This window comes from Haplochromis burtoni, unplaced genomic scaffold, assembly GCF_018398535.1.
Source record: "Haplochromis burtoni strain Fernald_Lab_line unplaced genomic scaffold, NCSU_Asbu1 Contig_7, whole genome shotgun sequence".
NCBI lineage: Eukaryota > Metazoa > Chordata > Actinopteri > Cichliformes > Cichlidae > Haplochromis > Haplochromis burtoni.
This window is the reverse complement of record NW_024582368.1, coordinates 4,874,014-4,888,370: the sequence shown is the minus strand read 5'-3', so window position 1 is coordinate 4,888,370 and position 14,357 is coordinate 4,874,014. Positions and strand designations below refer to the sequence as shown.

Below are 14,357 nucleotides of genomic sequence, written 5' to 3'. Positions count from 1 at the left end.
AGTTTTGAGTTTATTGGTCAGAAATTTTGTTTGATGATTAATTGAGAAACCTGCCGGAAATCTGGTTAAAAAAATAAATAAATATATAAAATAAAACAAAAACGTGTGAATTCTCAATAATTTTCTAAAAGATGATGTGGGTGGTGTCACTTACTGCTACGGCATGAGAGGAGCCTCCGTGGACGTGCAGGGCGGGGGTGTTGTAGTGGGAAATGGCAGCTCTGGACAGTGTAGCTGGAGGAGTGAAGCCAACTGTGTGGGTGCCATATGAGAGACCTGTAAGCAAATGAGACAGCCAGAGGGAGAAAGACATTTTATTAAAAGTTAACATCAATTCTAGACACTTTCATTTTCCTCCTCAATACTCACTCCAAGATTACGTCGATATAAGAGGGAAGTTCTTTGTGGCTGGCAGTGTCCCGGCACAGGATGACTGTTTTATCATTGACCAAATATTTACTTTGATATCATACCTTATTGTATCATAAACTAGTACGCAGACCAGAAATGAATGTTCATTTTTTTCTGCACTATTTTTAGCATTAGGTCTGTGCCTAAAGAGAGTAAGGGTGACTGAAATATGATGGTGCTCTCCCTTTTATTATACTAACAATTATTATTTTATTCTTCTTCTATTTTTTCCTGTACTTTTTATACTTTTGCAAATGGTCATTTATCCAATAATAATCTTTACTAAATTACCTATAGTGCCAAGATCAGTAAGCTAGGAGTGTATCCACCGGTGTTAAATTTGAGAGCAGATTTTGACTTCATTTCAGTTTCCTGACATTTAAGTCTCATTTTAGTCGACAAAATAGGATTGTAGTAGACAAAATCTAAATTTGATTAAGTTTAATAAAATAAAGTGTAGGATGAGAATGTTTGTGTTTTTAGCTGCTCCACATGTTCACTAAGAGTCTTATTTTCATTGACATCAAATGTGAAATGTGTCTATATGTCTTGCTCTTTTCTTTCTCCCAAACATTGACATTTTATCACATTTTCAAAACAAACAAAACCAAAAAAAAGCTGTACTCTTTCCCAGGGCAGGGCAAATGTGCTCGTCTGACTTTCTAGACCATTTAGTTCTGCTTGGATCTAGTCTCTCCAGAATATTTTCATTTTCAAGGTTTCAATACATGTCATTATGATTTTAGTCTTTATTTATCATCTTTTTTCATCAGGGGGAAAAAAAACAAAACAAAAAAAGGGTCACTGTTAATAACTACAACAAAAATGACTGTCCAACAACATTAACACTGGATTCCACATAAAAAATTTAGATATTTATGTACGTCTTTTGTTTTGGTCTTTGAGCGGTGCTGGGTTCATGACACTTTAAGCAGAGAACCTAGAGTTTATGGGGAAAAAAATTAGAAAACGACAACTGTGGAACGAAAGCTCTGCGGACTTCTAGATAGTATTCAGTGTAAACCCCACATCATGGCCTGTCACGCTCACAGTGAGCAGCAAAGTTCTACCTGAGCACGAAGCTTATATAAAATGCAGTGTGACAATTAAGCTGTAATTGTGTGGTCTTGATTTGACAGAGTACCTACAAGATTTTAAGATAAAAGCTGGAACAAAGATAAAGCTTGCTGTCTGGCAAAAAGTTGTATTAACCGCTATCAAAGGCCGTTTATTGTTGTGTTTTTACCTACCTGGTGATATTGGTCGGCTGGAGCTGGGAGAGGGAGTGTAAGGGATGGGGCTGGACACGGTCCTGGCTCGCAGACCCTGTGCAGACATCTCATTGAAGTACCTAAAAGTACGACATATTTTTGTAATGCAAAATCAATCCAAGCATATTGTAATGTGTTAAACAGGCAAAAAGTGCTACATCAATGATGACAGTTACTCCTTGAGATGCAATGTGAAAAGCTTCTGTATGGCTACTCAAAGTGGGCTTCTGAAAGTGCTCAATTTGGCTTATTTTGTATGGGAGAAAAACACGACACATTTTCAAGTTCCTAAGGAGAAGATACTGATGTCGACGTCTGAGTGTGATCAAAGGAGTATCCTGTGCATGCAGAAAAAAGCTTTTTCCTAAAATTAACAAAAGTTTTTACTGATAATCAGGAAGATTTAATATAAACTGAGATTTTACTGCCATATGCTGCTTCTTTGAAATGGCCATATACTAAAGCTATTTAGAGCCCTGTTTTCTTCTTCCTCCTCAGCTTTTGTATGCAACAACTAACATTCAGAGGTACTGGAAGCACATCAGTTATTACAATTTTGTGTTTTCAAATTAGATTTTATTTTTTTATTTAGTTCTGACCCTTATTTTTCATTTGGTTTAGTTTCTCTAGGTTTGCTCATTTCAGTTTAGCTTTTAATTTTTTGAAAATGTATATTTTTTATTAGTTTCAGAGTGAGTTTGAATCTTTTAAAGTATTACCTCGTGTAGGGCATATGCAAGGATATTTGCTCTATAAATATTTTAAGTTATAATTATTTTCTCTTTTTTTTGTTTTGTTTTTAGTTACACTTTAATGTTATTAAAGTGTAACTAAATTTAAAGTTAGCTGTGTGATCCTTGCACTCTGACTTGAAAGATGAGTGACACCCATGCATCTGATACAGAGGCCTGAACCAGGTACACAACAATAAAGAAACTTGAACTGGATAGTGTTTTACATACATTTGTTTTTCTTAAACATTACAATTTCTAGTTCTGGGAAAATGGTGGGGGTTTGTTTTACACCATCTTGCCACTGCGGAAGGAGACAAAATGCAGAAAGTTGATTTAATGTTGTAAACAACTTTGTCTTTCAACATGCTACTAAACTGATTTAACTGAAAGCATTAAACCAGTGGAATCTGTATTTGGTTATGTTTAATCATACACAATGAGCCAATTTGATCAGCAATAGTAGGAAGAGTTGGTATGTTTAAAAAACAAAAATCTGGTGGATGACCCCATACTCAGTGAAGTGCAACAGTGTTTGTTTTGTTTTAGTAAACATAAACCTTGAAGCCGCCTCAAAAAAATTGGTCTTGTTTTCACTTCTGAATAAAAAGAAGGACCATGTGGTACAACTTGTGTCTGAGGGTTAATTGGTCCCAGGAGTAGAAAGGATTGCACAAAGTTCAAATGGACCATTCACTCACAAACAGAAGGAAGTCTGTAAGGACCATTTAAGCCAAGATTTGGTTTCTTTTAAGTTTCATCAAGAAAGCGCAGGTCTTTCCAAACCAAACAAAGCTACTGCTAATTATTTAGACTTTTCTACATGTATCAGAAGTAAACGTGGCGGCGATAGCATGACCTGAATCTGCAGGTCAATGTTAAACATTCATTAGGAAAAAAAAGAAGCTGTTTTTACAATTAAGATGAAACACCAAGGAATGTGGAACTGATTTAAGCTCGGTGTTTTTTGTGTCTGACAGCCAGCCAAAAAGTTACCAGACACCATGTTGTCACCTTGCTTTATCACAAGCAGGCCTTTTTAACAGCAACAATGACTGCCTACTGGAAGACCAATTGTTGTGTGCCGTTGTGGCAAACACGCCTTTTGTCATTTGCATTTGCCCTACTTTTGTGCCCTCATCTTTTCATTCTCACAGGTCCCTTTATCCAGCTGGCTATGTCAGCAGTATAAATGCCCAGTGAAGCCAAATGCCTCTAAGAAACATCGAGCTCCAGTGTATAGTTCAATCCATTTAACTCTTTTCCATTTTCTCTTTATTTGCTGCTATGTATGACTTTGTGTATTATTGTGAACTTTTTGATCATCTTTCTATGTTTGTTGCACCTACCTCTCATCATCCATCTCCAGACTGGATTCACTCTCCGACAGTTGTCTACACAGGGCCTCCCTGCGCTCCATTTCTCTCTGAAGCTTTCTCTGCAGCCGGATGTTCTCCTCCCTCATGTGTCGCTCCTCCTCTATATACTGGGCACGTTTCTCTGTATCTGAAAGTCAATATTGTGATTTAAACTTGACAGAATCGCACTATTACTATACAATAACACAAATTACACCTGCACTACTCCTAGCATAACATAATACCCTCTCTTTAAGAGCTGTGAATGTAACCTGGTTTTCTTGTGTAATACATTGTTGTCATTTTAGGAAAAAAGTGAAAGTAGGTCCAAAACAATCTCAACTAAGAGTAATGCAAGCAACAAGTTTCAGTATTTCTGGTGTCTTGTCACTTGGCTTAGCTTTGGGAGCACGTGTTTAAGGCTGGTCTGACATCCCCACCTAGTGGCAAAATCAAACCATAGCCACAATGATCAATCTTTATCACTTCTTGCTTTCTGAAAAACAAAACAAAAAAAATATGGAAAACCTGGGCTTTCAGTCTCATTGCTACAGGTGTATAGAAATCAAATGTCTAACTGTAAGTGGTGTTATAATAAAGTGGAAGTGTTTAAGAACCACAGCGACTCGGGCTCAAAGCGGCAGACCAAGTAAAGTTGTACAATGTCACCAAATACTGAAGCACACAGAACCTAAAGGCTCCCAAAGCTCTGCTGACTCAACAGCAGAGGTCCAAACCTCCTCTGGCATTAACTAGAGCTGGGCGATAGAACGATAACAATATGTATTGCGAAATAACTTTTTCTCGATAGAAAAATGACACTATTGCGATAGACCTCATCTCTCTCTCTCTCTTCCTCTTATAAAAAAAAAAAAAAAAAAAAAAAAATGAATAGCCAATAAGAAAAGCGGCACAGAGCCGAACCAATCACAGCCGCAGCGTCACGTCACGTGACTTGTTACGTACAGCTCAAGTGCCAAGGCACACATGTGTATTTGTTTGGGAAGCATCCAGCCGCCGTGTCGGCCAGGTAATGGAGGAAATGAGCGTGCCGACTAGAGAAAAATCAACCGAGAGCTTGGGTGACCAGGTTACCGAAGAGAACACAGATGACGGTTGCAATGCCGGAGAGATTGTCGAAAGGAAAGGCCAGAGAAATTCTGTAGTGTGGAGGTATTTCGGCTATCTGAAGTCTGACAAAAAAAAACAGAGTAACGCGCACTGTAAATTGTGCCGAAAGCATGTTCCCACAAAGTCTGGAAATACAACAAACCTTTATCATCACCTGAAGCAGTGCCACCCACTAGGAGCACGCTCAATCTCTGACTGAAAGCGCTAATTCGTCATCAAAAACAACCAGGGGAATCCCTGTGAAGCAGCAACAGTCAATTGAGACGGCTTTCTCCAGCGTCAAAAAAGCTAAGAGACATAGCAACATAACGAATGCCATAGCTTACTGTCTTGCTAAAGACATGCTACCAATAAACACGGTCAACAATGAAGGATTCAAGCAGCTAATTAAGGTAATGGAACCTCGTTACCAACTCCCTGGACATAAACATGTCTCTCAGAAAGCGCTTCCAAAGCAATATTATATAAGTTAGTCAATTTTGTCTCTTCTTCTGTAAAATAAACTAAGATTTATTTTTAGAATTAATATTTTGTTTCTAAGTGGAACTGACAATTTAGTAGTCTGTTTTGTTTGTTCTACTTTGAAACTTAAACGCTTTAGCAGCTACCTTTTGTGTAGTTTGTAATATTTGCCTTTATTTATCTGAAACTGAAGCCTCATTTTATGTACATCTGCCCTGTTGAACTTATTATGGGAAATAAATATTTAAATCAAAACAAGCTGCTGATTATTTCACATTTTACTTGTGAGCAACGGCACATTTAAATCTTACAAATATAGTTATTTGGCTTATATCGTGATATATATCGTTATCGCCTGAAATGAAAAAAACATATCGTGATATGAAAAAAATCTTATATCGCATGTAGTGTTGGTACTTTTTAAATAAGCCGTAAAACAAGCTGTTATCAATGTCTGCAACCAAATGCAGTGCTCTAGTATTACTCCACATCCTAGGAAAAAATAAAATAAATCAAATGCTCTAATGCCCAAGGCTGCCTCTATTAAACCACCAGATCACTCCAGCCACAAGCAGTTATGTATAAATAATAAAATAACAATCCACAAGATCATTTTGTGTGAGACAAGATCCGAAGTCTGGTTGCATTTTTACATGCATCATTTGGATTGTGATTAACTGCTCACAGTTTTCCTACTGCTCCCCTATTAGGGCTGGGCTATATCATACCGTTCACAGTAATACCGGTGTAATGTTGGGCAACAATAAGAAAATGAAATATCGCGATAGAATATGGGTAAAACGCGCATGCGCGGTGCCTTTGTTTACATACGCACGTGGCGGCGACGGAGAATGAGAAGAGCGAAAGTGGATTGTTGAATGAAACGGATGAACCAGAATTGTTTTGTAAAAATGCTGCAACTTCTGTGGTGTGGAACTGGTTTGGCTTTCGTCCGTCAGATACACAACAAAGCACTATTTTTGGTAGCGCATGCTAGCGGGCCGTCGTTATTACCATGTTTTTTGGAAAATACGGCACACTTAAAATCAATCCTTTGATTTTTCTGAAAATCGACAGTGCCCCTTATAATCCCGTGTGCCTTATGTATGAATTCTGGTTGTGTTTACTGACCTGGAAACGATTTTATGTGGTACACAGTGCTCGAAAATCTGTCAAATGTTTCAGTACGACTTTGCTAAACTACGAAGCCGCACCGCTTGATGGATTGTCGGAGCATTACGGCTATCGTAGACAGGAGCCTCGCGGAGTGATACGTACTGTGCTTCAACATACTATTACCGTATTGTGTGTGTATAACCTCTTTTTAAGTTTTGTGGATATTATACATGGTTATGCTGAGGATATGTCGGCCAATTTCCACTGGAAATGCCTTTTGGTTAAACTGTCAGCAAGGAATTTGCATTTGTTAATTTTTTATAGAACTTTAATGCACATAAAAAAGCTCCTTGTTTAAGTGAAAATACATTGATGGTTTTTTGCACTAATAAAGTTGAGGAGTTGTAAAGTATTTTGTCTAGTGCCAATTATATCGTCAGTTATATCGTTATTGCAAATTTTCAAATGTATATCGTGATAAATATTTTTGGTCATATCGCCCTGCTCTACTCCCTATAATTATAAACTAAGTGATAATGACGATATCACGAGTCAGCAGTTAGTCATGGAATTCGACAGGGTTCTGTGATGGGACCAATACTTTTCACAGTATACATACAGACAAAAACCCTCTCTAAATTTGAGCGAGATGCAAAACCTTCCTCTTTGATAAAGCTTTCCGTGAAGGCTTCACCGTGAACCATAACCAAGTAATCCAGTGATCATATTTTTTGGGTGTGACCGGAACACTAACTCTATGGCTTCAAAATGTGGCATCTGGAAAACATCCATCCATTAAACGTGTTCATGGTAATATTCTGACAGGTTGTCAGTCACCAATATGGACAATCTTTTCTTTTTCTTTTAATAAAAGGAAGGGCACACGTAAGCACTTGTAACACTGCTTCCTTTTGGGGCAAAATAACGAGAGTCAACTAGATTAAGAACAGAGTTCAGGTTAACCATTTCAAAAGAAGGAATCGATTATGGATTACAACCTTTCTTAGTGTCTTGCATTTCGTTGCCCTGTACCTATGACATGTGCAATGACAATAAAGTTGAATTTTTTTTTTTTTTTTTCTAACAGTGTACAGCTCCATTCCTTTCTTTTTCTGCTTTCCATCCAGTGTAATATGACCAGTAAATAATGATGCAACATGACTGTATATTGCATTAGAACATATCTACAGAAATATGAGTATGGAGGCACCAGGCTAGAGAGGATCCTGCTTCTTCCAAGTGGACACGCACAAGCACTTATCCGAGAATCAATTTTACCAACCACTTCCTTAATCAACACTTGAGGGCATCTCTCCCTTCAGACTGACTTTCCTTCTGATCATGTGACAAGTTGAGTGGCCACTTACGCTGCAGCTCAGTGGTGCGCAAGCTCTTCTTAAGCCTCTCCACCTCATTCTTCAGGAAGCGGATATGCCGCATCATGTTCTCTGGTGAGTCTATTTCCATGGAAACATCTCTTGGAGATGGTGGAGCCGACACAGGCTGGTCCAGCTTCTCCTGAAGGATTCTAGTTTGGAAAATTGGAAAAACAAAACAAAACAAAACACAGGATTATTATTATTATTCAAAATGTTCTATTTATTATTATTTGTATTAAAAAAAAACTAAATTAGATGTATAACCTTTAAGTTAATTTTGCATAAATGCCCAATTACATATATAAACAGATAATTAATAGTTCAGCTTACTGTTATTTGTCATAAAACTGCAATTTAAAAGAAAAGTTACTTGTTGCTGTTTATTTGATTTTAATGTTTAAGTTAAAATTAATAAACTAATTACTTTTTTGTGTTACACAGACAAGCAATGAATATAAAAGGTACACTGGCACATTTTTATGCTAACTATAAAATAAAACAATGCAAACAAATATATTTCTTTCATATAACAAGTACTTAATCCATTAGTAAATGTATAAATTAATTTAGTCAAAAATGAAAAGTAAAAGTATTTTTCCCTCCATTTAATACTATCATTTCAGTTTGTAGTTGGCTTTTTCTTTTTAAAGATATTGGGCTAAAACCATCAAGTTCATGGCATATTTAGCGTACCTTACCATTTTGGCAGTTTTTCCAAAAGAAAAGTCTTGAAATTTTTTAAAAACAAACAATTGGAAAAAGAAACACGCAACTGTTATGACTTAGTGACATTTCACCCACACGTTTATGCTCACTGGTCGGTTAACTCAATCATCATTGTATGTAAACAACGTTTCTTGTGATTCTACATTTGTTTCTGTTCATGCTGGAAATGGAAAATAAACTTGCTTGTGTCGCTCTCTCTCTTGACACTCTCCTCTCACCAACAGCAGAAGAGCAAGAGAAGAGCAAGAGAAGAGCTGTGTGCTTTTAAAAAAAAAGAAAAGTGTCATGTGCTACAAGGCACTTTCTGGAAAAGAGTTGCAACTAAGTTGGCAACAATAAAGTAAACTGAAGCATTCGTTTACTGTCAGGAAAGAGCAAAGGAAACTCATCTGCCCACTGAATAGAAGACCATATAAAGAAATCCAAGATAAGCCGATGTTAGCTTGTCATAAAAGATGAAAAACTTTGGAAGCTTCTTTTGGAAGTATTCAGCTGAGTCAGTTTTAAAATGTTTACCTCATCGTTTTGAACTTTGGCCACAATTAATCTAATCATTATGTATATGGCCAAAGAAAAAGAAGCACAGTATGTCTCATCACCTTTTCTCAGCCTCCAGTTTGTCCATTCGCTTCCACAGTCGGTTGACCAAAGCTTCTTGTTCCTGCTCTAATGTGTTCTCAAGGTCGATCTTCTCCCGCCTCAACTGAAAAACGAAAGATAAAGCAGAGTGTGGCAGAAAGAGAAACCTTGAAGTTGAAATGCATTCACAAGCATTCAGGATTGTGTACAAAAACACTGTATCGCAAATCCAAGATCTCAGTTCAGAGTTTGTATTCTAAGACTTAGAAGCATGTGGTATTATGACATATCATAATGATTTTTTTAAAGTAGTTTAAGAACGTAAATATTTGTATTTTATTGCTAAGATTGGTGTCTTTAAGAAGCTGAGGCAGATTTTAAGGTGAAATAACTTTTGGTTCTATTTGTATCTGGCCAAGATGCACAGTGGCATCGCACTGCATCAATCTGACATGTTAATAAGCGAGTACCAACAACGAATGCCTGCACATCTCCTGTCAGGGCATGGAGACATTATGCGGTGGCTTCAGCAGGTTTGACCCAGCCACAGACCAAAATGTTCTTTCCACTTAAAATTCAGTGGGAAGAAAAACGACGTTGAGATTTTTTGCATCTCACTCTACCATGGCGACTGAACAAATGGAAGTTTAAGGATAGGCTGCACTGCACTGGATGAGCAAATCTTTCCCATTTTACCATAATAAGCATACCTGTTCCAGGGTTAGCTGCTTTGAAATGGTTTCGTTCTCCATTTTCTTGATCTTTTTCATGAGCTTGTTAACCTGGAACTCCTGCTCCTGCTCCAAATGCTGCTCCAACTCAGCCTTCTCATGCTGGAGCTAAAATTTAAAAGGAGAGAGCAGTGCATTGACAGATGAAGAGAAGAAACAGATGAGTAAAAAGGGAGCGGAGAAAAACAAACTCACAATGAGACATGCAAAAGCTGTTTGATGACCACAGAGATGACCACGGCTTATACAATGAAATAATAATAAAAGACAGCGTCATTAGACAATTCCACTGGTTTCAGGGTAAACTCCCCAGAAGAACAGACAATATAAAATAATGTTTTGGCAACCCAAGTAATCACTTTTGGCAGTTCACCAGCATGAAAAAGGGTGCGGCTCAGTGCTGATTCAAAATGGGACAGCTCTGTGATGGATTATATAACTGATTACTCATTATGGGGAAAGAGATGCAAATTCACTTAAAGGAAAAAAAATGGAGAGGGAAATATAACCATTTCCATCATGCTGTTGAGAAAAATAACTAGAAAACCTCAAAACATCAGTCTGTTTAAACTTACAATGACTCCATTCATGGAGAGTCGAGTGCTCTGCAGTATCCTGGATGCAAAACCAGGTTACCAAGTTGTGCCCCACCCAAAGTGCAGGCATTTTTTCCTAATTAAAACTAACCATTTTGTTTTAATAAGGTGCCTTGCTTCAGTTAACACTAGAAACTATTTTATTAAAGCAATCCAACCCTTTATACTGTGTGAACATTATAAACAGACTCAAGAATAAATGCCAGACTATGAAGTCCTTGGAGAGAGATTATATTCTACTAGGCTCTTCTGTAAGCAGAGGCTCTTTCTGACTGGCACCAGAACAAAGGCAATGTTGGATGGGACTTTGTTTAGTATCATGTGCACTAATAATAAGTATTAGAGGAAAATAGAGAGTTTCATCGGCTTCCTTTAAAATAGGTAATGTTGTTTTCAGTACCATCAACAAAAATGAAGAGGGTGGGATATTAGGTGTATGCAGCCCAGTACACCTTTAAGGTCTCAATTTTACATTATCAGGGGTGTTTTTTGGTGTATTTACAAGATAATAGATAATATTCAGCACAGCCTATTGTCATGTGAATGTTTAATATACAAGGCACAAGTTTAAAATCAGGGCTGGGGTGCTTGTGTTGTTGGGTTATTCAAATACAGACAATGCAGCTAAAAAGTGGAGCAAAACTAATGGCTGGGAAAACCCAAATAAAACAAAATTTGTCCCAAAAATGCTTCTGCGTAGAGTCATTTGCATGCTCAGTATTATAAGTTTTGATATTCAGTTGATTTTTCCATCTGTCGCCCCAATTTTTAAGCAACTAATCTACCGACATAGGCAGATACAAGTCTGTTGCATGTTAAATTCTAAGATAGGAATATAAAAAAAGCCCAAATAAGTAGATCTGTATGACCTTAAGCGGGTTTTGCTAAGACATTTGCATGCATCTCTTTCACAGCCCTACTTCTTTAGATATCAACAAACCATTAGTCACCCTACAGCTATCTATTCAAAATATGAGAGCGAGTGCTATATGCTCTGTAGTTGGGAAAATACGATGTGGAAAACAGACTGAACCAAATAACCGACAACAGGAGGAGAGTAATTTGAGAGTCATTTAGACGTGCTAGCAGCTGCAGTGAAGTCATCTTGAGCTTTTCCAGGCTTCAGGCAAGTAGAATTGCAGTTGATGATAATGCACTAGCTGCTGTGTGCATAGACAAGCACCCCGCACATCGTGAACAAGAGCAACAATACTTAAGAAATTTGCATAACACAGCATGAAGAAACGATATACCACACTGACGTTTGTGATCAGTAAGATAACAGGGGAAAACTTTAAACTAATGTTACACTACTCTCCACTCTGTGTAGCGTAAAGAACTCCAAAATGTGCATTAAAAGTGTGCACCTCCCCATCCAATCTTGTTTCTATCACTCACTTGCATGAGTTTCCTTGACAGTTCATTGGTGAGGAATTCTTCCTCCTTCTCATAGTTGACTGCCAAGGTTTCCTTCTCCTTCTGAAGAGCCTGGATTTTCTTGAACAAGGTGTTACTGATAAATTCTTCCTCCTGTTCGGCTCTCGCTTGCTGTGGGACAGAAAACACAAAAAGACACAGCGACAGAAGAGATATCAGTGACATAAACTCTTGCTTCTGGCACATCACACTGTTTTCACCTTTATCCTGATTAAACTATAACTTACTGACAGTGAGGGGAAACATGCATCAATCAACTAAAGACTGCTGCAGTGATGCTTGCCAGCCAAAGAGGAAGCATAATTCTTTCAAATGACTCAAGAGATATTGCAGCAATGGGTGACTGAGAGAAACATGGGCTGGGGGGGCGGATAAAGAAATGTGTTGGGACAGCTAGCATTACACTGCTTGTGATACATGCGTCCTTGCCACTCTCAAATTCACCCATCCCTTATCTCTCCTGACCTCAAAAATAAATTCTGCTTCGTTGGCCGTTATGAAAAACAGCGCGGATTATAAAAAGCCAAACAGCTAGTTAAGCTTCACAAATTTACACAGAGGGTGGACAGTGTGAAAGTGTGGTTGGGTTTGCAGACATTTAGAGCGTGGCATTTAGCTAGCTCGCTAAGTTTGGCCTACATATTTCCCATCTATCAAGCAGATCGGTTACACATTTTTATGAAGCTAGGACTGATTAACCGAGCATGAAGAAATATGACGCATCAGTCGGTGCCAAGGCTTCTGGTGGGCTATTTATTTTCACTCAGTTACCATATCCATGTTGGCCATAGCGTGGTGACAATGCCGAGCAGTGAGTAATCAGCTGACCACACATCTACAATCAATCTGTTAACTCGCATCGTGAGGTGCCCACCCAATTTTTTGACGTTTTTTTCTGGTTGACGTTAGCAGTTCATCTAACGTTAGCCACGATTAGCAACACAAAATAACACAAAGCAAAGTAGCAAGATATCGCAGCTCGACCATCTAGCAGACGTTGTCCCGCTGGCTAAATTAGCAGGTAGCTAATGTTAGTAGGGCTAACATAACAGCAAAGAATTAGGGCCGAATTCAGGTAACATTTCCACGTAGCACTCATTCAGCTTTTATCAAACAACACTCGCTAGCGCTAACTTACTCTGTCAAATGCAAAACAGCAAACGGGGTGGGGATAGCATCTCGCTAGTTAGCTAGCTAACATTACTCACAATGGTGACGCTAGCTTTGCGGAGGTCCCGATTCTCCTCCTGCAGGGCTTTGCACTTGAGTTTAAATGTTTCCAGCTCAATTTTAAGAACTTTATTCTCCTGCTGTAACGAGGCCAGTCGGTTGGTCAGTTCCTCCAAACGAAACTGTGAAATGACTATGCTCGGTTTCCCCGAATTTGAAGCGGAGGACGACATCGGGGTGGCGGAGCTGCTCCCCGCTCCATCGGTGTCGCTCTCGCTTGCGCTGTCCGCCATGGCTGTGCGACGGTGTGTGTGGTGGAGAAGAGAAGACGACGGCAGCTGCAGCGTTTGAGGAGCGCAGACAGCAGAATGGTACACTGCGTGACCTTGCACCCGCCTAACGGTATAGCACCCCCAGCAGGATGTCTCCAGTACTACCTAATACACCCATAACATGAAATGCATCTTTGGAAACCCAATCCGAGACAGGATTGCCAGCAAAATGGGAAACTTAAGACACAACACCGCACCCGAAACCACGTTTTATGCCTAACACGACAACATCCTTCAAGTAAACACTGTATGACCCTACTTATACAGTGTTTACTTGTCAGCTGTTGTGTTGACAATATGACATTATGCTCATTTTATACAATACTGTGAAATAATATTTCCCGGCCTTCTGGATTTCTTTCTTTTTGTATATTTTTCACTCTTACATGTTTCAGATCATCAAATATGCTTTAATATTAGACAAAGATAACCAGAGTAGTGCCGAAGTATCTCGATCAGATTTAATTCCAGATTTTGACTAGGCTGCTCCAAAACTCTCATTGTGTTTTTTGGAGCCATTAAGAGGTGGACTTGCTGGTGTATTTTGGATCATTGTTCTTCTGTATAACCCAAGTCCATGTGCAAGTGCATGGACTGATGGCCAGACATTCTCCTTCTGGATTTTCTGGCAGAGTTGTAATGAGATAAGACCTTCCAGAAGTTCCTTAGGTGTTGTTCTGGTTCTTTTATGATGACATGGTTGAGTCATCGATTCAGCAAATTCTGGTAATTTGCCCAATTCCTGGGAAGATGCACTACTGTCCCAAGTTTTCTCTATCTGTGGATGTCAGCTCTCACTGTGGTTCAATGGAGTCCCAAACCTTAGAAATGGCATTGTGAACATTTCCAGACTGATAGATGGCAATGACTTTGTTTCGCCTGCGTCTTTGAGTTTCTGTAGCTCCTTAATAAATGAAATCATCGTTT

At 38.6% G+C, this 14,357-nt stretch overlaps 1 protein-coding gene across 1 annotated transcript in view; it reads right to left on the bottom strand.

Moving 5' to 3' along the window:
- LOC102296324 (coiled-coil domain-containing protein 6) overlaps positions 1–13,507 on the bottom strand; it is a 19,280-nt gene extending 5,773 nt beyond the window's left edge. The window contains exons 1-8 of the mRNA XM_014337451.2: positions 13,137–13,507; positions 11,890–12,039; positions 9,875–10,003; positions 9,185–9,288; positions 7,848–8,008; positions 3,763–3,919; positions 1,662–1,762; positions 155–276 (exon numbers count right to left, since the gene is read on the bottom strand). Of these exons, the coding sequence (XP_014192937.1) occupies positions 155–276; positions 1,662–1,762; positions 3,763–3,919; positions 7,848–8,008; positions 9,185–9,288; positions 9,875–10,003; positions 11,890–12,039; positions 13,137–13,391 (1,179 nt within the window). The 5' untranslated portion in view covers positions 13,392–13,507. The remainder of the gene's footprint in view (positions 1–154; positions 277–1,661; positions 1,763–3,762; positions 3,920–7,847; positions 8,009–9,184; positions 9,289–9,874; positions 10,004–11,889; positions 12,040–13,136) is intronic.
- Positions 13,508–14,357: the final 850 nt, after the last annotated feature.